The sequence below is a fragment of the Panulirus ornatus genome, chromosome 23 (genome assembly GCF_036320965.1).
Source record: "Panulirus ornatus isolate Po-2019 chromosome 23, ASM3632096v1, whole genome shotgun sequence".
Taxonomy (NCBI): domain Eukaryota; kingdom Metazoa; phylum Arthropoda; class Malacostraca; order Decapoda; family Palinuridae; genus Panulirus; species Panulirus ornatus.
Window position 1 is genome coordinate 23,033,700 of NC_092246.1, and position 26,357 is coordinate 23,060,056.

Below are 26,357 nucleotides of genomic sequence, written 5' to 3' on the forward strand. Positions count from 1 at the left end.
CAACCCCGGTATACCACATCGCTCCAATTCACTCTATTCCTTGCCCTCCTTTCACCCTCCTGCATGTTCAGGCCCCGATCACACAAAATCTTTTTCACTCCATCTTTCCACCTCCAATTTGGTCTCCCTCTTCTCCTTGTTCCCTCCACCTCCAACACATATATCCTCTTGGTCAATCTTTCCTCACTCATCCTCTCCATGTGCCCAAACCACTTCAAAACACCCTCTTCTGCTCTCTCAACCACGCTCTTTTTATTTCCACACATCTCTCTTACCCTTACGTTACTCACTCGATCAAACCACCTCACACCACACATTGTCCTCAAACATCTCACCTCCAGCACATCCATCCTCCTGCGCACAACTCTATCCATAGCCCACGCCTCGCAACCATACAACATTGTTGGAACCACTATTCCTTCAAACATACCCATTTTTGCTTTCCGAGATAATGTTCTCGACTTCCACACATTCTTCAAGGCTCCCAGAATTTTCGCCCCCTCCCCCACCCTATGATCCACTTCCGCTTCCATGGTTCCATCCGCTGCCAGATCCACTCCCAGATATCTAAAACACTTCACTTCCTCCAGTTTTTCTCCATTCAAACTCACCTCCCAATTGACCTGACCCTCAACCCTACTGTACCTAATAACCTTGCTCTTATTCACATTTACTCTTAACTTTCTTCTTCCACACACTTTACCAAACTCAGTCACCAGCTTCTGCAGTTTCTCACATGAATCAGCCACCAGCGCTGTATCATCAGCGAACAACAACTGACTCACTTCCCAAGCTCTCTCATCCCCAACAGACTTCATACTTGCCCCTCTTTCCAAAACTCTTGCATTTACCTCCCTAACAACCCCATCCATAAACAAATTAAACAACCATGGAGACATCACACATCCCTGCCGCAAACCTACATTCACTGAGAACCAATCACTTTCCTCTCTTCCTACACGTACACATGCCTTACATCCTCGATAAAAACTTTTCACTGCTTCTAACAACTTTCCTCCCACACCATATATTCTTAATACCTTCCACAGAGCATCTCTATCAACTCTATCATATGCCTTCTCCAGATCCATAAATGCTACATACAAATCCATTTGCTTTTTTAAGTATTTCTCACATACATTCTTCAAAGCAAACACCTGATCCACACATCCTCTACCACTTCTGAAACCACACTGCTCTTCCCCAATCTGATGCTCTGTACATGCCTTCACCCTCTCAATCAATACCCTCCCATATAATTTACCAGGAATACTCAACAAACTTATACCTCTGTAATTTGAGCACTCACTCTTATCCCCTTTGCCTTTGTACAATGGCACTATGCACGCATTCCGCCAATCCTCAGGCACCTCACCATGAGTCATACATACATTAAATAACCTTACCAACCAGTCAACAATACAGTCACCCCCTTTTTTAATAAATTCCACTGCAATACCATCCAAACCTACATATATATATCAACATATACACATATACATACACATACATATATACACATGCTTGCCTTCATCCATTCCTGGCACCACCCTGCCCCACAGGAAACAGCATCACCACCCCATTGTCAGCAAGGTAGTGCCAGGAAAATAGACAAAAAAAGGCCACATTCTTTCACATTCAAGAAAAAGGATAAATTATATCATCACTTTTCATTTTACAGCAACCTGATACACTTAGGGCCTCAAATTATGAAGGTATTATATTCCTGATGCTGCTGGAGTGGGTTGGGGTTGCTAGAAGGGAAAGGATACGGCACTAAGGTTATGTACAGTACCCAACTGTTCCAATGTCAGTTAACGAACAAGATATTTAACAGAGTGACTGAAAAACATGGTGACAAGATTATCTAATACATTAAAAATATTCTCTTTATTCAATCACTCTTTCCCACATTAGTGAGGCAGCACCAGGAAAAGAGAACGAAAGGCCTCATTCACTAACATCTACTCTCTAGCCAACATGTGTAATGCACCAAAGCCAAAGCCTCCTATCCACAACCTGGCCTTACAAATCTTTCCATGATTTCCCCATTATTTTATATGCCTTTGGTTCAGTCCTCGGACAGCATGTCGCCCCTGTATCCCAAATTTCTCTAATCCACTCTATCCCATGCATACCTTTCACCCTCCTGCATGTTCAGGCCCTAAGCATTCAAAATATTTTTCACTCCATCCTTCCATCTCCAACATGATCTGCTTGTCCTTCTCCCTTCCACTTCTGACACACATATCCTCTCTATCAATGCCTCTTCTCTCATTTTCTCCATATGTCTAAACCATTTCAGCACCCTCTTAAGCTCTTTCAACAAAATTTCTCATAACCATATCTCTCACTCTCCCTTTTCTTACTTATTCAATCAAACCACCTCACATTGCATAGTCCTCAAACATTTCATTTCCAACTCTTCCACAAATCCTCATCTATAGCCCATACTTGGCATCCATACAAAACCGAAAGAACTGCTTTCCCTTCAAACATACTGATTTTTGCCCAAACAGATAATGACCTTTCTCTCCACACATTCCTCACTGCTCCAAGAATCTTTGCACCTTCACCCACCCTATACTTCTGCTTCTATGGATCCATTCACGGCCATATCCATTCCTAGGTATCTTAAAACACTTCACTTCCTCAAAATTTTCTCCATCCAAACTCACATCCCAACTAACTTGTACCTCTGCCCCATTAAACCTAATAACCTTCCTTCTATTCACATTTACTTTCATCATCATCCTTTCACACACAATCCCAAACTCAGACACCAACTTCTGCATTTCCTCTCTCGAATCTGCTCCCAGTGCTGTGTCAAGAGTAAACCATTGACTCACTTTGTAGGCCCTGACTCATCACCTATATTCCCCCACTCTCCCAGACCCTCACATTTACCTCCCTCACCACCTTATCCATACACAAAATATACAATCAAGGTGACATTATACATATCCCTGCTACAGACCAACCTTCACCTTAGACCACTTGCTCTTCTCTCTACCTACATACACACACACCTTACACTCTAGCTGAAAACTTCTCACACCTTCTAATAGCTTTCCTCTGATAACATATACTCATATGAGCTTCCATACGGCAACTCTATCAAAGCTATTATATGCGTTCTCCAGAACCATAAATTTCACATACAAATCCTTCTGTTTCTCTAAGTATTTCCCACATTTTTTCATAGAAAACACCTGATCCACACATCATCTAACACACCTGACACCACATATTCTGCCCCAAACTGATACTCTGTACATGTCTTCACCCTCTCCATTCCCAAACAAGCAACTTAGAAGATATAATTAACAAACTTAAAACCTAGCAGTTTAAACACTCACCTTTGTTCCCCCTGACTTTATACAATAACATTGTTATTCATAAATTAATAAAAATAAACTGTGACATACATCATTTTTTGTTTTATGATGAAATGCAACATACATCACTGAGAAAGTTTACCACACAACTGTTTTAAATCATGCAACAAGTGTAGCATTCATGAATGTATCTATGAACTTGAGCACCATGGCAAAACAAAGGGAGATATAGTTTTATCTTTATTTTTTCAATTTTTCATACTTCAGAATGCATATATATATATATCTTTCATACTTAAGAATGCAAACTTAAAATATTATGAAAGTGTAATATGTTCCAAGAGTTTATTTACACACCTAATGTAGCATTCATGAGCTTTAATGTTACATGGTAAAACAAAGGTAGGTAGAATTAAATTTTCAATTTCATACTTTTGCACACACATGCTCAACTCTATAAGAATATGTTCTCAAGCTTCTTCTTCAACAAATTTTTATGCATACAGTGTATTGTAGTCGCACATTATGGGCTAAGTGATAAGTCTTGGTGCTGTTGTGTCAAAATTGACAACCACAAAGTCTTGTGTTTATATGTTACTGAATGCTTGTGGGCATGATATCTAAACACTAAGTGAATAGGTTTGGGCCAAATTTGTACCTTATCAGAGTGGTGACAAGAGTTAGTTCAACATCTCTCCTGCTCCTTGTTCACTCCACCTTTGACATATATGCGCTTTGTCAATCTTTCCTCACTCATCCTCTCCATATGTCCAAACCATTTTAACACACCCTCTTATGCTCTCTAAACCACAATCATTTTATTTCCACGAATCTCTCTTACCCTTTCATTACTTATTTGCTCAAACCACCTCACACCACATATTGTCTTCAAACATCTCACTTCCAACACATTCACCACCCTCCATACAACCCTATCTATATCCCATGCCCCATAACAATATAGTATTGTTGGCACTACTATTCCTTCAAACATACCCATTTTTTGCTCTTCGAGATAATGTTCTCTCCTTCCACGCATTCTTCATCGCTCTCGGAACCTTCGCCCCCTCCCCCACCCTGTGGCTCACTTCCTCTTTCATGGTTCCATTTGCTGTTAAGTCCACTCCCAGATATCTAAAACACTTCACTTCCTCTAATTTTTCTCCATTAAAACTAACATCCCAATTAACTTGCCCCTCCTCAACCCTACTAAACCTAATAACCTTGCTCTTATTCACATTTACTCTCAACTTTTTCCTTTAATACACTTTTCCAAATTACCACCAACGTCTGCAGTGTCTCACTTGAATCAGCCAACAGAGCTGTATCATCGGCAAACAAATGACTCACTTCCCAGGCCCTCTCATCCCCAACAGAATGCATACTTGCCCCTCTCTCCAAGACTTGCATTTACCTCCCTAACCACCCCATCCATAAACAAATTAAACAAACATGGGGACATCACACACCCCTGGCGCAGACCAACATTCATTGGAAACCAGTCACTCTCCTCTCTTCCTATTCGTACAAATGCCTTACATCCTTGGTAAAAACTTTTCATGGCTTCTAGTAACTTACCTACCACACCATATACTCTTATGATCTTCACAAAGCATCTCTATCAACCCTATTACATGCCTTTTCCAGATTCATAAATGCTACATACAAATCCATCCCTCAAATACCAATGCCATAAGAAAAATTGAAAACTTAAGTCTTGTTTAACAGAGACCCCTGACCTTCACAATAATCTAAAAAGCAATTAACACTATTGTTGTTACAACAAAATACATCCTTTACTTAAACAAATAATCTAACCTATGAAATGGTTTCAACAAATAATCTAACCTGTAAAATGGTTTCAAAGTTGAAGGTAAGACCATTCCACAGAGTAAACTCCCCTGAAGAAGCTCCTGTAACCAAACGACGTCCTTCTGGTGTCCAGGCAAGACAAAAGATGGGGCACTGAAAATAAAGACCTTTTAAGTAAAATTCTACTTATGGAAATCTTTCCCTGCTTATACTCATGTAGTTTTTGTAGCCAATAACCCAACATTTTAAACATTTCTGAACAAACAGGTCATTTCTAAAATCAGACCAAAATGAGGGTACAGCAGCTCCCAAGTTTAGCCTATATTACTTTTGGCCCATAAATACCATAGCAAGCTTAAAAATCAAAAGTACTGACTCCTAATTAACTGTATAAAAACACTCACTTGCAATTAGCCTGAAAACCAAATATCTTTATCTAATGCGAGTCATATATATATATATATATATATATATATATATATATATATATAATACACACTACATAATGGTGGATAAAAATCATCACAACCTGCACTGGCCAACACCTTTTCCACAATGATGACATATACGACATTTCATTTAAAAACATCAAGCACATTACCATGTCTTTACAGCAGAAAATGTCAAAACATGATGTCACACAGTTCACATACATACCAAAAACATTTGCACTGCAGATATTAACATATACATTGTTTATTGGAGCATAAGGATTTTCGGTGTATGTATGGCTTAAGATGAGGGTACAAGGACTGATGGAATGCCCATATAATGCCACTGTATAAAGCCAAGGAAGAACAAAAGTAAACATTCATACTACAGAGGTGTAACTTTGTTGCAGACACTGAATATATACAGTAGGTGTTGCCAGACTCCGCCATTACTAGGCTACACTGCGAGTGGTCAACTTTGGTGAGGCTGTACTATTAGCAGTAGAGTTTTGTCACAGAACTTCTCACTCCAAAGCAGTCTGGTGGTGCACGGCCTTCAAAAAGGTTTCCTAGGCTAACAATAATAATAATAATAATAATAATAATAATAATAATAATAATAATAAGGCTCGATCATATGTTCTGGAACGCTACCTCACTAACGCAGGAACTGGCAAATATGTATGAAAAAATAATAATAATATTTCTTTTTCATACATATTCACCACTTCCCACGTTAGCAAGGTAGCATTAAGAACAGAGGACTGAACCTTAAGAGGAAATATCCTCCCTTGGCCCCTTTCTCAGTTCCTTCTTTTGGAAAATCATAAACGGGAAAGGAAGACTTCCAGCTCCCCCGCTCCCTCCCCTTTTAGTTGCCTTCTATGACATATAGGGAATACATGGGAAGTATTCTTTCTCCCCTATAATGTCTGTGGTGCCTGGATCTGGATAGACAGCTGTGATTTCAGTGCATTAAACATGACAGCTAAAGAATGAGTGTGAGTGGTTGTGGCCTTCCTTCACTGATGCAGGAAGCAGCAATCACGTATTCCTAGTTCACCACACTCATTCAAAACAGGCACCCTTTCAGCCTCAGACTATGATGAAAATATCTAAGGATCAAAGGCTGAATCCAAGGTTACCAGAGCCTGACAATAAAAGGCAAGTAATGACCACCTCTTAAGGTTTAGGCTTCCTATCTCTTCTTTTAGCAACAAGACACCACAGGTTTTGAGCACAGGTACTCTAGAATTGGGGCATGGTTTTAGGATATGGCATGATGACTTTGAAGGTGATGCCACTGTGACCACCTCAACCTCAAATCTAGTTTGCTAAAGTCATTGAAAAATGGCAACACAGCAGCCATAAATTATGATGAAAGTCCCTCAGTATCAGTGGCAGGATAAAATGGTACCAGAGCCTGACCGTAATGGTCAACACAGGCCATCTTTCATGATTCAGAGCCTGACCTTAATGGTCAACACAGGCCATCTTTCATGATTCAGACTTACTACAGTTTCATGGTACTTATTCAACACAGAAGTGACCACACACTTGTTCTTTATTTGCAGCCCCTGAAGGGTAATTCGGAGCCATACCATTAAAACTGTTTGAAGAATAGACTAAGTACCTAAAAATAGCATGATACTTATCATTCAACCAGTACATCAGAAACTCATTATAAGATCCATACTGATTTTATACTGTACCTTGGCTTTATTTGTAGAGGTGCGTACAAACTTCGTAACAACTGCATTAATTGGATTCACAGGATATGCAGTGGGAGGAAGCATTTCCGAAGCATAGCACACATCAGCCTGGAGTGTGCTACGATCACGTTCATCCCTTTGCCACACACGATTCTCTAACATGTTAACAACAGAACAGTTATAATCTACAGTTTTCCGCATGACACTTTTCCTAAGTCTCTTGCCATCAAATTCACCATCTGGAGCTTTGAAGGGCTTGAAGGATAATGGTTGGAATTGTTGAGGTCCCCCTCCCTGTGGAAGTGGGGGCTTCCCCTGGGGTATGGGAGGTGGGGGCATGCTAAACATCCCCACCTGAATCATCTTGGTCTTGTTTTCACACCAATCTGTAAACAGAACCAATGAATAAGGCTTAATAATAATTACATATTTCTCTTGCAAGACTCAATTTATTAACTGTGGTGTCCCATAAGGCACTGTTCTAGGTCCCTCGTTTCCCAACAGCATATAAATCATCTCCAGTTATCAAATGTCAATTCTGACATAAAATATGCAGCAAGTGCTTACTTCCTCACAACCTAGATTTGCTTGTGCAGAGGGAAAACACAAAGTACATGTAAATTAGACCAGACAAAAGCCACCTCTTTTTACTAGATCATATAAACCAACACTACAACTACAACCTTTAAAACCAGATCCTTCACTAAAGAGGAACATACATATACATACATAGGCATCCACTTTTCCTCAAACCACAAATGGAACACACCTCAATCTCCAAAACACATAGAACAATTGCATTTCCATCTGGAGCCCTTTATTCCTAAGTCAAGTTGTTTTCCTTTCTCCATACAAACCCAACCGAGTAGAAAAAGTACTCCTTATTCAAATGCATATATTAATAAATTCAGCTAAGTGAAAAAAATAATTCTACATGATTATCAATAAAACAAGAGCAAATATCTCTAAAATAACATACACTTTTCATAGAGTACTTGACATCTTTAAGCAGGAAGCCTGAATTGGACCATTAGCATAACCTAATATGTTTATATTTCAAAGTAGACCTACTCAAGGCCCTTCATACCTATTAGGCTAATGGAGCCAAATCAATAGTCTGTGTATTGACATAATCCAGTCTTGTTCAGCGCGTCTAATATGGAGCAATTCTGATTTTCTGAGAATTTTTTCCTAACATGTTACAATATAACTACAATTTTGCAATCTCTTACTTTTGGCCACATGATAAGTATGTCTGCTGGAACCAGTCTGATTGAAAATCTGATTAAAATTAAAGATTTTAAAAAACTCACACAGGACAAAAACCTCCCAGCAAATAGATATAAACACAAAACATAATGAAGTCTTAAGGGAACTTCTACCGCCGCAAGCCTATCTGAGCCCAGGTTTCCAAGTTGGATCAGTGATGATCAAGCTCTTGGAGGCCACAGCCTGCAAGCCCACATACTCTCCACAACCTGTCTTGTCTCATATTCTTTGTAATATTTGTCCACTGAATAGTTGATTTTCACTGTGCATCCCATTCAGTTTCTGATGGTTGCAGGACAGATGTTGAAGTGTCAGTCCCCGGATGTTTAAAGTCTTTCATTTCTGTGCATATCGCAACTTTGATGTTCTGAGATACACATAATACATGATAAAACAATCATCAAAATAAGGTACAAAGTCATTTGTTCAAAACAAAATGCATGAGATTTTTAGAGGCTATGATGAACTTTATAAATTTCATCATGTTGATTGGCATCACATTTCCACTGACCTTCATAGCCTTCCCCAGTATCAACTCATATCATAAAACATAATAATCATGATCTAGATGTTATTATGCTTTATGCCAATATTATTATGCTTTCCAATAAGATTACACTATAAAACAGAATCAACACTATTCTTAATTTCTATGTGCCCCCATAAAAGGAGTTAATAAAATTACAAATTTAGTTTCAATTTGCTCTTAAACAGACACATCACCATTTAAAAATGTGGCATAGAGTATAATTGTGCACCTACACAAGACTTAAACCACACACTGATTATTTCGCAGAAGCTTCCTTGTACCCCTAACACAGATGTACTAGTTGTTTCAGGCATTCTCTAAAAAGAGCAAATTCAATAATAAAACACAACAACATATTGCGTATAGTGATTATGAATCTACTGCACAGATTCAATAAATCATTTGATATAAAATTCGTTAACAAATGGATGTAACACGCACCATAATCTACTAACCTACTTCAACCCGTCCCAAACAACACATCCGAAATTTCAGTATAGTATCGAATTTGAAACGTATGTATTACTTGAAGTGATTTTAATTTTTCAAGGTTAATGATTAGTATATTTCATTCCCGTTAATCTATACCTTACAGTGGGGTTATGCCCTCTTAGGTCTTGCAGCAAGATTGGGAAACATGCCATCTGTACGTCTCCATAAGACTCTTACACCTTTGCTTGGTTTTAATGCCAATGCAAAGTTACATTCATAATACCAGCTATATAATAAGGTGTCTTACCAATACTCTTTAATAAAGGATTCCAAGCAATTTAACAAAATACAAAGATCACACGAGCTTTCTTCACGTCTTGCCAACAACCGCCATCATTATCAGGGTTCCTACATGATATTTGTACTTTCTTTTCATCTCATTTTTCAGGAAAAATGAAATTCTCAAGATATGATAAATAGAAAATATACTAAAAAAAAGTACAGAATACTTCCTATGATTTTCTGGCTTTATCCAAATTAAAGTAAATTATTAGATATTGTTGAAAGGAAGGCTAATCATAGAGAAGTAATGAACTAAATTATATCAAATGAAAGCGAGCGATGATAAATATACATTTTCAGTTGAGTGATTTTAGTAGCTGATAAATTTGTAAAGTATATAATTATCTGAAAACAATATGCCACAAAAGTAAGGAAATATTATATACCACAAATGTGCCGATATCCATTATCTGAAATCAAAATAAGCTCAACAATTCAAAATGTATATACATTTATATACATTATGCTATGCTAACACATAAATAATCTAAGGAAATTGAAATGTAATTGTTATTTACATAGCTTTGTGAGTATCGTAATCATGTTTGAGTAACGCTACTTTCATTTCTTCATGTATGAAGTCACATATTACCAAAATCTTATGATCAATATTGTTTGACAATGCATTTAATTATCCATTGTTAAAACTACTCGTTACATGCATATCACTCGCATTATTCAAGTATCTATTTTCCATCAACAATGTGTAAGTAATATTAATTCTCCAATCAATCCAATGAAACAGCTTATAATTGATCAAAGAAAAATAGAATTTTCAAAATGGAATTCAGAATTCAAAAATAGGTATATCAAATTTATGCTGGAGAATTCTTGTTTGGATTGTGACGTAGCCATGACGTCAGATGACAACACAGCGGTGCCTGAGGGCTGAAGGGAAAAGTCTTGTCTGTTGTCGTGGAGGTAAAGGAACCAATTGACATATACATCGCCTCTACGTCATGGCAGGAGACAAGTATTCCATACTACTCCCTACGTATAACGAAAAAGACAATCTGCCCATCATCATTTGGCTTCTCTGTAAATATTTTGATGAAAGGTAAATTGGAGTAGGGTACAGCTGAAAATGAAAAGATGTAAAATCGTGTATTCCTAGTAAACATTGCAGATGTATGTTTATTCATATCTCTCAACACGAAATTCATACATATACATTGAAGGTGTGCCAATATGATTAGGATGAAAGTTCTTCAGCTGCTGCTCATCCTTTATCATATAACAGCTGCAGCAGCACGGGACAGTAGCTAAGGCCCTTGTAGTAAAAATGTATTATTGCAATTTTTCCTTAAGCCATGATATTAATAGGTATTTTTTCAAAAAATTATTTAACAGGACAATTTGGTGCTGTAAAAGGGATTTCAGTGAGGGAAAAATGAATTTTGCATTCAGTCGACGCACCCCTTTCCTCTACCCTTGGTTCAGTCATAAGTTTCACAAAATGGGGAGGACTTTGAAGATCAACAAAACAGTGGAGTCATTTATAACACTATATGAATATTACAAACTAAGAGACTAGCCTAACATAGGTTTTATTTAGCTTGCCCTAAAATAAGTGCTCATTATTGAGTTATTTATAGGGCAACAATAGAAAATTCATCTCAGGTTTTCCAAAGAAAAGCATTCATATTGAAGCTACATCACTCATGTAGAACACATTGTCCCGCACTCATTTTTGTCACAAGGGATACTCTTTTGGGAAAAAAACAGATTTTGGATATGCTATGAACTCCCACCACTGATTATCTTAAATGATGAAGGGCAGGAATTGTATAGTTAATAGTGACTGATGCAAGGGCAAAATCTTATACCAGTCATAGTCATCTTGGATTAAAGAAACTATGAAGAGTTGAAGAAGAATTTTAACTGGATTAGTTCAGGATCTGCTGGTATTTTTAGACCTGAGTCTCAGAGATGGGAGGATTTTATGAAGGAGTAAAGACTAAAGAAGAGAACTGCTCAGCTTCACTGTTCAGGAAAAGAAAGGTCTCTTCACAAACTGAGAATCAACAGCCAGTATTATGTCAAAAATCTTGGACTTAGTGCTGGCACACAAGAAAAAGTAGTTCTTGAAAGTATAGCAGTTCCTGTAAAATCAATGTAAATCATATTAAAGGTTGAGCTACTAACTAAATAACATTCTATATGATTTGATCGTATAAAATGTATTGCTGATGTTAGAAGATAAACATAAGATTACAAGTAAGCAACCTAGACCACAGAAGAGATGGATAAATGCAGTAAGATAATTAATTGCTTAAGGTTAAAATTTTTCAGATGATTTGGCTAGAGAACTGATTTGGGATTAAATGCTTTGGAAAGTTTTTGCGTGTGGAAGTAGCATGAATAGAGACTCTGGCCTCTCTTGACAAATCTGCTTAGTGTGTAAGATACATATGTATAAGTTTAGAAGTCCAATTTACTGTATTGCACTGGACATGGTTTTAGTTTAGGCATGTGTTTGAATGATGTTTGCAGGCTATACATACCTGACCTCTCCATTTATATTAGGAATAGAGCAATGATTATATATATATTTTGAATTTTGTGCTTATTTGTTAGTCAAGAAGTTACATGACTGCCTTTTTGATGTTTTCTCAGTACAATTTAGATTTAGATACCAACTACCATAAACCTGATAAGTGCTAACAAAATGTTTTTGCAATTTCCTTATAGTGGCTTTGACTATGAGATAATAGTAATAGATGATGGATCACCAGATGGCACACTTGAAGTTGCCAAGAAGTTGCAGGATATATATGGAGATAACAGAATAGTAAGTATTATAAATCTTAGTTTTTAGTTTGTCTTAAAAGACAATAGTAATAAATGATTGGGACTAGATGGCACACTGAGTTGCCAAGAAGCTACCTGAAATAAGAGGAAATAACGAAATGATAAGTAAAAATAGATGAATTACGTTAGTTTATGTAAATGTGTCATAGGAGTCTGAAAGATTTGTTAAAAATTACTTTATGCCATTGTTGGCTTTCACTTAGTTTCTCCTATGCAAGTAATTATCCATTAGCTTTATCATTTTCCAGCATTTTACAGACCACTCTTATCAGAGTTACTGGTTTGTAGTCTGCTGCAATTTTTCTGAAGATTAGCATGACATTTGTTCATGTGCACTGTGTTGGCACTAAACCTTCTTCCAAGAATTACTTGCACAATGTTTCAAGCAACCCATCAAGTGTTTCTGTGCAGCACTTAAATGCCTATTGAGAGACTTTATCATGCCCCTACACCTTATTTGTATAAAGGTCCTTTATAATGTACTTAAGTGTTTTCTAACAATTTTAATGCTTTCCATGACCTCTTCCCCATCCCATCTCAGTAATGTTCAGATTACAGTATTCTTCACGGTAAACACATTAAAACTTATAGTTCCACACATTCTTTCTCATCTTCAGTAATGCTGCACTCTGAGTCTCATACCGAGATTAGATGCTCTTTAATTCACAATATACTCCTCTATGTAGCATATTGCAATCTTTATGGTTATGCTTTTCATTCATAAGTTGGGCATCATCACCAAATATATTCCCGCATGATTCAATTTCTTCTAACAGTTCTTTAACTTTAGATCAGAAAAGAGTACTACCTCATCCCAAAGTGATTAGATAAACAGTAGATGTGCATATTACATACATGTAGTCTTACTGTGCAGTCTGTAATTCTCTAGTGAATAAGTGAAATGAAAGAATTAGTGGATAGCTAGAAATGATAAACTGAAACAGTTATGTAGATATTAGAAACCACATGGTTTTTCAGAGGTCAGCTGATGACAGTTATCCTTTCCAAATCAATATGTAAGTGGCAAAGTGGTATTGAAAAGCATTGCAGTACAAGGATTATTTAAAGGTCACTACATGTAAATACGGTGTACTTTTATTCATACAAAGGGGAAAATATATCTTGTATGTAAAACGGAATTCAAACTTTTCAGGTTTTACGTCCAAGAGCAAAGAAACTTGGTTTGGGGACTGCATACATTCATGGTATAAAGCATGCAACTGGAAACTTTGTCATCATCATGGATGCTGATTTATCTCATCATGTAAGTCATTTGACAATATCACCAGTTCAGTTCATGAAGGTGATACAAAGCTGTAATTATATGAAATTATGTAAATCCTCAATGATTATATGTAATGATATATTTTCTTAGGAACTATATGTAATTATATGAATCCTCAATTTTTTCATACTTGATCACTGTTTCGTACATTCACATGATAGCACCAGGAACAAACAAAGAAAGGCCACATCCACTCACATCCATTCTCTAGCTGTCATGGATAATTCACCAAAACCATAGCTCCCTATCTACAACTGGACCCCACAGAACTTTCCATGGTTTACCCCAAATGCTTCACATGCTCTGGTTCAGTCCATTGACCACATCAACCCAGGTATACCATATCATTCCTGTTCACTCTATCCCATGCACACATTTCACTCTTCTGCATGTTCAGGACCTGATTGCTCAAAATCTTTTTTACTTCATCTTTCCATCTTGGAGCACTTTGGTCTTTCCACTCTCCTTGTTCCCTCCCCTTCTGAGACATATATCCTCTTTGTCAGCCTTTCCTCTCTCATTTCCACCATATGTCCAAACCATTTCAGCACACCGTCTCTGCTCTCTCAACCACTCTTTTTATGATAACACATCTCTTACCTTTAAGCATTTATAGTAGTGATAAGGGAAACCTATCTGTCTATCATTGTTATTGTTTCCTAGTTTTATGGGCTGAATTAGATATAGGAACACCACATGAAAATGCCTAGTCATGCCCAAGAGGTTCACTTTATTGAGTGAGTTTCTTCATCAAGAGAGACTAATATCTCCATTCACACCATCTCTATTAAAAGAATTCTTCCATTACATTTGATCCCCAATCATTCTTCCAGCATTTTCATCTGAAAAAGAATTCCTTATCAATATTCAGTTCTGCAAACTCTTTCAGCCCAAGTTTATTCCTGAATTTATCAAGAAACAGCAGGAAGGCAACTACGATGTAGTTTCTGGAACTCGTTACAGTGGCAATGGAGGTGTATATGGATGGGATCTGAAACGTAAAGTGATCAGCCGAAGTGCTAACTACCTAACCCAGATACTTCTCAGACCAGGAGCTTCTGACCTCACAGGTTCATTCAGGTATGTGGTTAATTTTGCGTTCAGTCATTACCAATTGAGTTCACTAGCTCCCTCTGGGGGAGTTCCAGGTGGGAACAAGCAATTGAGATGTAGATAGATAGATCAATAGAGATGTTTCACAAGCTGTGTAATGTATTATTGCTTGTACACCCTTTAGGCCACCATGATTTTTGTATGCTTTACTGAACCTGTGTAATAGCTAAATTAACAAAGAAGTCTTCAGTTTTTTAGGGACATAATGAATCAGATTTGAGAGTTGATGAATTTTTTGCATGTTGGAATAGAATGTTTGGTAAAGGGTCAAGATATTGTGTTGTTTATGAGTATATGAACAAGATTTTGAGTCAAATTGTAATTTTTCATTAATGCAGCCAGTCAACAGGTAGTAGGGATTATATATTTTTCAGCATGATTGTAACGTGCAAAAGTTTTTATTCATACTTTGCTCATCTTGTACAGACTGTATCGAAAAGAGGTTTTGCAAAAGTTGGTGGAATCATGTGTCAGCAAAGGCTATGTCTTCCAGATGGAAATTATAATCCGTGCCAGACAATATGGTTTTACCATTGGGGAGGTAGGTTTTTTCTTTGTTCTTTCTTTTTGAGTCCTGTATGGTATGATGTATGGAAAAAAAGCTTGTGGTAAACCTCTACCAAATACCATGGGTACTGTACATCACATATTATCCACCTATTCTTCCTCCCTTCCTGAACAATTATGCTCTTTGTCCTTCTTCATAAAAGGGTGACTCTTAGTTCATATATTTAAGATTGAGTAGAAACAAGCAAGTACAGGATAAAAGCTTGAAAAAAAAAAGTTGATTAAGAAATAAAGGAATCCTTTATAAGAAAAGAAAAATTGAAGAGAAAGTAATAGATTGCTGGGAACAGAATCCAAGAATGATATTCTCATATATGAACAAAGCAAAGAACAAACATCTTGAGATTGGGGATTTCTTAAGATGGAGAAAGGTGTGAAGATGATCTGAAGAGAATATCAAAGATTTTAATTTGGTATTCACTCCAAAATTAATCTGTAGATAAAAGTCAGACAATGTAATATGTAATCTTGTTTGACAAATAATGCCATTATAGATGCTGAAGTAACAGAGGACAGCATAAGTAAACATTAAAACCTCAAAAGAGAATTCAACACCAGGACCAAATGTGATTCCAGTTATTTTCCATAGAAAAACAAATATGGTAATAGCAAAATCAGCAGCGTTAGTATTAAGATAGAACCTCACTGAAAGCAGCATAGCAGAAATTCACAAAATGGGTGATACAGTATCAGCATAGAAAGTAGGATGTAAGCTTCTACCAAATCAGTAAAGACCAGTACTCTTGACAAGTATTTTGAGGAGTGATTAAGCAGCTCACACTGGAACACCCAACAAAGAAAGACCATATCTTCAAAGGTCACTATGAATTTTTACCATAGCAAAATATAAAACATGGAAGGTGGATCAGAGTCTTTCAAAGAAAATTCAAAGTAGTGTTAGATGGAACTGTGTCTGATGGATATGTTTCCTGAGATTTGCCACAATGAGCAATATTACATTCAGTTATGTTTATGATAATGATGTTAGATATTGACATAGTTACAAGATGATATATTCATGTGCTTTGCGAGTAACATGTGTCTGAAAAATTATAGAAATGTGTGCCATACGGAAGGTGGGAGGGAGCGATGTGAGAAATGATAATGAATGGAGGGATGGGTTTTACTTATAGGGAAGGAATGCAAATGGCTTAAAGATGTTCAAAAGAAAGTGGAGCTAGAACATCCAGGTTCCTTCCCTCAAACATACCACCTGCCTCTTTTCATCTTGGTGTCAATGATTTAGTTATGTTTTCCATTATATTTCTCTGTTTCCATTTATTTTAGGTAGATTAAGTGCATACAGCCTCATAGTTTATTAAAGTATTCTTGATTTATGCTGTCATCACTAGTGAAATTTAAAAATTTGACTAGTGTATGCTCTCCCTCTGAACTATGATTGATTAAATGACAGACAACAGGTATTGTAGCAGTACTTCATCTTAACTTGTGATGTATTGTACAAATAAAGCAGTGCTTTTATCTAATATAAAGTTTGTTACTCATGCATTGCATCATCTTTCAGGTTCCAATTAGCTTCGTAGACCGTGTATATGGAGAGAGTAAGTTAGGTGGATCAGAAATTATTGGGTTTGCTAAGGGTCTTCTTTATCTATTTGCTTCAACATGAAGATGAAGTTGTTAAGTGCTCCCATGAAAGCAGAATTATAAAGGTGTTACTGCTTTTGAGGACCCATGAAATGCATTGTTTTTTGAGCACAGTGTTTGCAAAACTTTATTAAGATTGAAAAGTATAATAATCTTATCTTGTCATTGTCTGTATGTTTTTTGTCTTATCGAAATGATTTGCAATTTTTCTGACTTGAAAGCACATCATGTAAAATGACTTACCACACTTAACTGAAATGAGTCATGAAGCTCTCAGACGTTATAAAATTCTTGAAGTTGCTAATGTATCATTTTGTACATTTATTTTTTCCAGATGGTTGGCATTTATCCATCATTTTTAATATATTGACTTTAATGTCTCATTGTAAGAATGAAAGGATTTTTTAATTGATTTTTTTTTAATTAATGCCAGTTATATAGATTTCAGTTTTAGATTATGTTTTAAATCATTGTCCTTTTTCCCTACAAATGAAAACTACAAGTAGGTTTGTATGGATACCATTCTATTTAATGACTACACTAAACAGTTTATTTTGTTTTTGAGAGTAAGTAGTGAATTAGGGAATTCTTTAGTTTCTCAAGGTAGGACAGGTCATGAATTTTAGTCCTTGAATACTTGATATTCATATTGTGCCTTACCCCATCTACTTTGATTTTTGAGCCACCATTTTATGAAAATGGAAATTGAATGTTACCTGTAGAATGGAAGACATGTTTAGATATTAGCTGTAAAATCTAAGACATGTTGCACTTTATACTTAAATAGATTTGCTTTCTAATATTGTGAAAATAACATTATCATATTTTTTTTTGTTTTTGGCATTTGTTCTTTGATGGTAAAAACTTCAACAGGAATATATTAGTTTTCACTCAGTTTTCCATACAGTATTTATTACTTTAGACTGAAAGTAGGATTTCAAACATATCAGCAAGTATGTGATGCTCTGTTAACTGTAGGCATGTTTTGCTAAAGACAGTTGCTCATTTTCAAAGTAAGGGTATGAGCAGGAGGTATGAAATCCTTCCCTCTTTTGTTATTGCATTCCAAAATAAGGAACAGAGGAATGAATCGAGTGAGAGTATTGCTTCTAAGGCCACTTCAGCTGTTCTTGAGGCTAGTTTATTACCATGGAAACAGCAAAAAGGCACAAAAGAAAATATATATTTTTTTTTTTTTCCATACCTTACCTAACCTTCTTCCCCAGGTCCTTTTGTCCTGCAGCACTTAGGAAGTTGACTATGTCCACTGGTCACAACCACAGCTCATACATATCTATCTTTTTATCTCCATCTCTTACAGCTGTTCCCTTTGGGAACTCCTTTTTACTCTATTTCCACTTCTTAGCCTTTAGTGCCTCACCTTTAACAGACCGTACTCTATTTCCACTTCTTAGTCTTTATGCCTCACCTTTAACAGGTAGGTAGCAACTCTGAGTGTGAACGAATGAGGCCTTTGTTGTCTTTTCTTAGCACTACCTCGTGCGGGGGAGGGGGTGATGCTGTTTCATGTGTGGCGGGGTGGCGACAGGAATGGATAAAGGTAGCAAGTATGAATATGTACATTTGGAGGGAACAAGGAGAAGTGGGAGATCAAATTGAAGCTGGAAGGATGGAGTGAAAAAGATTTTGAGCGATTGGGGCCTTAACATACAGGAGGGTGAAAGGTGTGCAAGGAATAGAGTGAATTGGAACAATGTGGTATACTGGGGTGGACATGCTGTCAAGAGAAGGAACAGAGAAAGGGGCCAAATGAAGATTTTTCCCTCTAAGGCTCAGTCATCTGTTTTTTACTTAAATGCAGGAAATGGCAAATATTTATGAAAATATGCATACATATGAAAATGTATAAAAATATTACTGAACTCTGCTATCATGAGGTTGCACCACGCGAGAAATGTCACCTTTCTTGAGGCTGTATCATTTGGAGTTTGGTCTCATCAAAGAACTCATCTCTCCTAAGCAGTCCACAGTTCCCTGCTTCTGGGTATAGCACAGCCTTAGGCTGTAGGATCATCTGGAATGAGGTCCTGGTTTTAGATGAATTAAAATGTGTTACTGAACTCCACCTGCAGAAGGTTACACTGCAAATGAAAAGTCACATTTTGCAAGGATCTATCATTGAGAGCACAATCTCATCAAAAACCTTTCATTCCACAGGATCCATCATTTCCTTGCTACTGTAATTAGTGCAGTGTTGGAGCTACAGGAGCTTCTGGAAAGAGGCCGTGGGTAACATAATGATCATATCTGAGAGAGGTGATATCATGAAAATTATAAATAGATATATGAATGTTTTTCATACATGGTTGCCTTTTCTTATATAGCTGGAATGTACCTGCTTGTGGTTACACTTTGAATAAGGTAAGGCTGTATCACCGATATTGGACAAAATGAATAAGTCATGTCTAGGGCCTTTTTGCTCCAAAGGAGTCCATCATTTACTTGCTCCTACATGGAATACAGCCTTAAAGCTGCTGGCATTTTATAAAAGGGGTTCTGGGGTTAAATGAAGAATATGTATAGTTATATTACATAGAAAATACTGTACAACTTTGTGTTACAGAATTGGCAGCCACTGGTGTATGTTGCCACTGCTAATTTATAATCTTCATACGAACTTTAACAGAGTGCAATATTCATCATGTAACTTGTATTTAATGTACATGACAACTAGAAATTAAATGTATGCAAATGAAGCCATGATTTGTTTGCTCTGATGCTAAACTGCCTTCGCAGAAAAAGCATTTTGGTATAGAGAAATCAGCTGGTTTTGGTTGACAACATAATATTCAATCAGTTAATTAATTCAATCAGTTGATTCCAGGATGTATTTAAGTATCGGCGTATTTTGTACATCAGTATTTTACAACAGAGGAAAATCTGAAGTGCTGCATTATTATTTTTGTTGATTAATAATCTTTGTCTCATTGGATGTTGTAGCATAGCTTTTTTTTAATGAAGTATTGGTATTAAAGACGAGTTTACTTGTTTGTTCCATTGCTTCTTTTGAGTGTTATAGCATTAATGCATATACTGTATATGTGAGTTTACTATTTTGTATACACATTTTGTAGGTGGTGATATTCGTAATAAAATTGTGCATATACTAATTTGCTTATAACTGATGCAGTCGCCCAAAACATATACTAGCATGGCAGGTATAAAAGATACACCTTGATTAATTGTATGAAGCTACAGGAAGACATGCAGAATAAGCTAAGAAAAGATAAAGTGAATGAAAATAGCAATTGAAAATTCAAAGTTTATTTTTTTAGAGCAGGCAGTGAATATAGTTATCGTTGGCAAAATGATAGACTTCGTTGCAAGTGTGGCTTTACTTCACATACACATGGGTTGCTGGCATTCAGCCCACAAACACACTCTCATCTTGAATATCACACTCTGCAAAACATAACTCCTACGTCTCCTTTTTCTCAATTTTTCTGTGTTGAACCCTACACAATAGTACAAGAGATGGGACCCCACCAGTGGAGAACTCCCTTCACATACTATATTAGTTGATTACAAATGGGTAATTACACATAGGATATGTTCGTTGATCAATACGAAGTTAACTTAGTCAACAGATCTGTCTGACTCTCCTGATTAAAGAACCATTCCTGCTTGCTGCTCTCCAGGAAAAAGTCGTTGATCATGATACTACATACTTTAGAGAAAGGTATGTGACGTTTACAGGCTCTATTCACAAGCAACCAGTGATTTTCAAATGAATTATAATTCCTTGCAATCTGATTAAATGCTGCCTTAAGTCTCCGACCTGGTCTGTGTGCTATAAATGCTGCCATAATTCTCTGACCTGGTTGGTTTGTGTTATTAGGTGTTGCCACAAGTCTCCAATCCATCTTTGTGTCATTAAGTGTTATCATAAGTTTCCATCCCATCTCTGAGTCTTTGTGTCTCCGACATGGTCTCAGTAAATGCTACCATAAGTTTTTAACCCGGTCTCATTAAGTGTGGTTATAAGGGCTCATCCAACACGGTCTTTGTCTTGAAGTGCTACCATAAGGCTCCAACTCGGTCTTTGTCAACGAATGTTAGATAGAATACCTCATGATAACTCGTAAGCTCCAACATATTTGTAAAATAACAACGTTTAATTTATTAAATCTTTAAAAGGACGGTAAATCCACTGCTCTCAAAACCTCCACAAATCGAAGCTGTCATCACTTGTGAAGCTGAACAAATTCCACTCTAATATTGTCCTACTACAAATCCATAAATTTACCTTCCTCTTCCTTACAAAACATTCTAGGCTTTTTTTTTTTATTTTATTTGCCTTCATGTACTGATTTTTTCATTGACATTTTTTTTTTCGTTTTCATAATTCGTAAAAATTCCAGCTTTCTTTGTATTGTGATGTAAATTCCATTTATAATACTTGCAGACTAGTAGTACTGTGGTATGTAAAATCCTACATTTAAGGTAGGCAGAAGATTTTGAATGTGTTGCAAAATTCGGGACCCCCACTGCCAGGGATCTGTGACGTCAGAACAAAGTAGGCCGGTTTTTATGTTTTCCTAAACTGATCAGTTACTGCAGCTGACTTTGCCACCAGTCACTGGGACCCCCAGCCTTAGTTTGTTACTGAAATCTGGACCAATTGCCTCACGGATAGTCCTCTACAGCCTTCCCTCGACCAGTGATACACCAAAAACGTTTCTGGGCGGAGCTTAAACACCGTCCGCTTGGGATTAATGGCACAACCCACTCATGAATGCTGGTGGGTAACATTACTGTTTGTATTGCCTCTCTCTCTCTCTCTCAGTAAATGCAGTTATATTCTCGACACCATGGCAAAAGTTTTTCGACAAATAGAAACAGCCAGTGTTTTATATTCAGTTGAATTAACTACGAATCCTGTGATATGCGATAACAATGAGACATTGATAAATGAATGAGAATGACTAAGTATAGAAAAGAATTGCAGTATCTGGATATATTTATATTAATTCTGTAGGTTCACTAACCTGTCATGTTGCCTCGCATACCCTCACGACAGGCGGCAAACAAACAACTTTTCGGTATTTCTCGTTTTTGTAACGTCTATGTTAACACAGTACATGCAGTATACTGCATATTTTCTTGATCTAAGCTTGAAAATATATCCAGGATTGTATTTTGAATAAGAAATAAGACTCCATATCATCAGTGTCAATTACCTTTCTTAATGCCTAATAACTTGCTTGGGTATTCCCCTTCCTCGTTGTTCGAGACGTCAGTGCTGAACAACTATCTTGTTGGGCTGGTCCATTTTTGGTCTTAACTTTCATGCTGATGACCGAGAGGATGGGCTGTTGTCTGTTGCAGGACCTAGATCAGCCAGAATGAAGCCCAGAGTCATCTTGAATATTTATATAGACCAATGAGAAAGCCTCAAGACCTTTAACTATGCGGCGGAGTTATGTAACCCCTTCCTAGTTTTGATGTTTGCCAACTAGAGGTTAACTGATATTGGGTCCTCTGGTTTTCTATTAACTAGACTCTTTTTCTACCTATTCTTTGTCGATGATATTTTCTGAAACCAGTTTTTTCCATCCATCATACAACTTTAGCAATTTTGTGACAACCATTCACTAAATTCGAACTACAGTTTCCATAGTTTTTTGGTAAAGAATTTTGTGGAATCCTTAGGTCCTTGTTGGAACCCATGTTGAAAATCGAATATAAAAACTACGTGTTTGTAAAAAAAAAAAAAAAAAAAAGGGGGGGTGGTTTGTGATGTTATGGGTAAGGGACACGAAGCAGGGAAGTGAAAGCAAAGCATAGAATGTAAGGTACAGTCAAATATGATGACAGATAGGCTTAAGTACCTACAGAATCCTTATAGGACCTCAGAAAACGTGGTGGAAGAGAAGCAACGATACTGGCACTGGTGACAATACAAAAGAAGGTAAGAAAACCTTTACTGTACTATGTGTACATAGGGTAACCAAGCACTCTCCTAACGAACGTAAATTTGTATTATGTTACACTGTGCTAAGGCTTAAGTTCCTGTAATTTCTCAGTACTTTAACTAATCATATGTTCCTGAGGACGTTGTGTAGCGACGTCACGTGACTATAACCCAATAACAACAACCTTATCACCTTGTGTGGCGGTCTCGGGCACTTTCATGTTTTTCTGAGACCCTGTAGCCACAGAACCACTTGGGACTGTTATGACTTCTCATACGTTAATTCTGACCTGATTGTCTTACATTTGTAATGAATTAAAGTGATAAGTATCCTGGACAAGCGAGGCATTAGCATTCTGCGAGGCTGCATCCATCTAGCGTGGCAAGTCTCCCATGGGCCGTCCCCAGCCGCCAGTAGGGCGGGGAAGGGCAGGGCGAGGCTGATCGTTGAGCACTTTAGTTGACTGACAAATTGGCTGTAAATAGTATGATACCTCGAGGCCACTTCGCCACCGCTGCCATTCACATGTAAATAAGATGTCGGTAGGCCTATGGACCTGGCCGCTCCAACTTTCAGGCTGTTCAGGTAGGCCTGGGTGGTCTATAGGCCTACGTCAGCTAGACCACAATCATGGTGGGAAGTAGTTCCTGGGAGAGCGAGGGAGGCTGGGTCGGGAGGTGGGAGATGACTCGGGGAAACAAAAGATTTATGAGACACAAAACGGATCTCGATGTAGTATAGGATGAGGGAGAGTACATTAAGCAACGGAACCTTCCTCATGTTCATTCCCAAACTAATGACTTTCCTACTTGTTTGTAGGTAAATGTCACCTTAAGGATGATGTAATATTTCTAGTGATCACTCAGAGGACGTCATGCATACTGCATACTCATAATGGTCACTCACTGATCTACTGTAACAGCTACGCACTGTTCCTTGCTGTCGCTCGCTTCATTGCGTCACAAGTTCCTGTACCTCAGTTAAACATGAAGCTTCACATTCTGAATAGGGTGGTTAGAGGTGGGACAGAAGAAAGGATAGTTTGATATGGAACAGAAATCGCCCTAATTCGCTCCGTCACACTATCTAACCAGCACGGTTCTGGCCCCAGCATCTAATTACTTGGGTCATAACACCTATCACAACGAAGCCAGCCGACTTCCTTGGGCAAGACTGATCAGTAAACGAGTTAGTTCTTAAAGCACTTCAAAGCAAACCAAACATCACTGTTTGAGACGGCAGAGAATCAAGGAAGATTCTCTTACGTGAGAGGAACTGTGGCACAGGTGTGGCCATCACATAATTTGCCTCCAACGTTGAGAACAGAATATGTGTGAAAAGGATTAAGTATCCTCTTTTTTTCCTTTTGATTCCTCCATCCTTCCTCAAGCCTGACCTCGTCAGGGATTTAAGTAGGTGCCTCTGGTGATCCACTGTTAATATCTATAAAGTTCGTTTCACCTGAGACCAGGAGGCCGTAAAGCCTGTGATAATAAAGGGGTACTCTCTTATGTAGTGTTGTGTGGTGTGCTGATAACGCCACAACACATGACTTACTGTAGGTAGGATCACGTTGTACCTGCCAGATGTATCTACTCCGTTCTAATGTTTCAAAATGACCGTCTAATATTGTCCCGGTTCCTACCACAGCAGTGTGTAGCTCATCTCCCATTTATGTCAACTGCCTGAGGTTAGGAGAGCTTTTCCCTATAATAACAAAAACCATATCCTGTATAGTAATTGATTACAGTCGAGTTCAATTTCCACGTGATATCCTGAAGTTCTTGTTTGTATGTTTAGTGCTGAGCAGAAAGTGAGACAGTCATGGTAGCTTCTACCTGTATTGGGCTGTGAGCAGCCATTGCTTGTATCTCTGGTTACCTTAACTGTTGAGGTTAGTTGACTTAAGTATACTAGTTAAAAGAATTTTGTTTATAAGATGACATGGCGTTAGTTTAATCAGTGACACGATTCATTAAATGAAATGTTTCCATCACTGTCATACCCAGAATCAAACACAGAACGACACCACGTAACGGATGAACCTTTGTCTTAAACATGTAGACCAAGGTTTACACAGTTAAAGGATGAAACGACTCAAACATATATACATACATACCTAAGGTCCTGTACACACACACACACACACACACACACACACACACACACACAAAATTAGTTCCCAGATCGCCGTGACGTCAGGAAAACTTGACCCCTTTTTCTCTTCATGTTGAGCTGATCAATTTCTGCAACCAGCTTTTCCGCCAATCACAAAAGGTCAGGCCCTTCTCTGTTGTTGCCATCTGTGCCAATCACGCCCGAGATACAACCAAGTTGCAAAGACCTACGAGCCAATGAGAGTCGGTAATGGGATCTTAAGGCGGGGCCACAGTCGGCCGGCCAGTGGTAGTAGGTAGTGTACACAAGTCCAGGGAGGCCACCACTCCTGGGATGACTCTCGGTGCGAGAACACACGAGTGCCTCAGAAACTTGTGTGTTGTAACGATGAACAAAATAATATTTGCTGTGATAAAATCCTTCGCTTTGCTGATGGTTCTTGTCTGGCAACATCCTCAGCAGTAGCTCTCCTACTGGTCCACACTTACCTACATATAATGCGAATCTGATTTGTTGGGATTAACTATTCATACCTTGCCTCTCATGAACCCCTTTTTTCCTCGCTGGGACAGTGACTATTCTCTCTACACATCACTTCTCGTCGTTCAAGCATGGGGCGACTCCTGGTATAGTATGTACTCAAAATTGAATTCTTTCTCCAGTTTGTCTCGTGTAGTTGCTGGTCCAAGCTGCACCGAAGCGCTGATTGGCTGTAGGTGATGATTTAATTGGTAACTATTGTGTTGGTATGCTTAATAGTTGTTTCAAGTGCCTTAGTTCATAGGATTACTTGGTGGTTGCTTTAATTGTAAATGTTGCTGGGGAAGATAGCAGTCGCTTTTGCAAACGAATTTGAATGTATTAATACTTCCTCCCGAGCTGCATCATGAAGTGTGTGTTACATGCCTTACTCTCATCTGTGACCCACTGGCCAACTGTGGCCCCACCCTGAACATTGCCATCTCTCATTGGCTCTCACGTCTCTACAGCTTGCTTGATTCTCAATCCGGATTGGTCGGACGCTGTGGCAACAGGGAAGGGCTTGACGCACTGT

General features: G+C 37.8%; 2 protein-coding genes across 2 annotated transcripts in view; one reads left to right on the forward strand and one right to left on the reverse strand.

Annotated features, from left to right (window-relative positions):
- Wdr33 (WD repeat domain 33) overlaps positions 1-9,933 on the reverse strand; it is a 75,360-nt gene extending 65,427 nt beyond the window's left edge. Inside the window, exons 1-3 of the mRNA XM_071676846.1 lie at positions 9,831-9,933; positions 7,294-7,679; positions 5,187-5,303 (exon numbers count right to left, since the gene is read on the reverse strand). Coding sequence (XP_071532947.1) covers positions 5,187-5,303; positions 7,294-7,656 — 480 coding nt within the window. The 5' untranslated portion in view covers positions 7,657-7,679; positions 9,831-9,933. The remainder of the gene's footprint in view (positions 1-5,186; positions 5,304-7,293; positions 7,680-9,830) is intronic.
- A 793-nt stretch (positions 9,934-10,726) lies between these two features.
- Dpm1 (Dolichyl-phosphate mannosyltransferase subunit 1) lies at positions 10,727-20,380 on the forward strand. Its single transcript, XM_071676847.1, has 6 exons — positions 10,727-10,922; positions 12,557-12,656; positions 13,830-13,940; positions 14,851-15,041; positions 15,501-15,615; positions 17,167-20,380. Exons 1-6 carry the CDS (start codon positions 10,825-10,827, stop codon positions 17,269-17,271), a joined length of 720 nt encoding a protein of 239 aa, XP_071532948.1. The 5' UTR covers positions 10,727-10,824; the 3' UTR covers positions 17,272-20,380.
- The last annotated feature ends 5,977 nt before the right edge of the window (positions 20,381-26,357 follow it).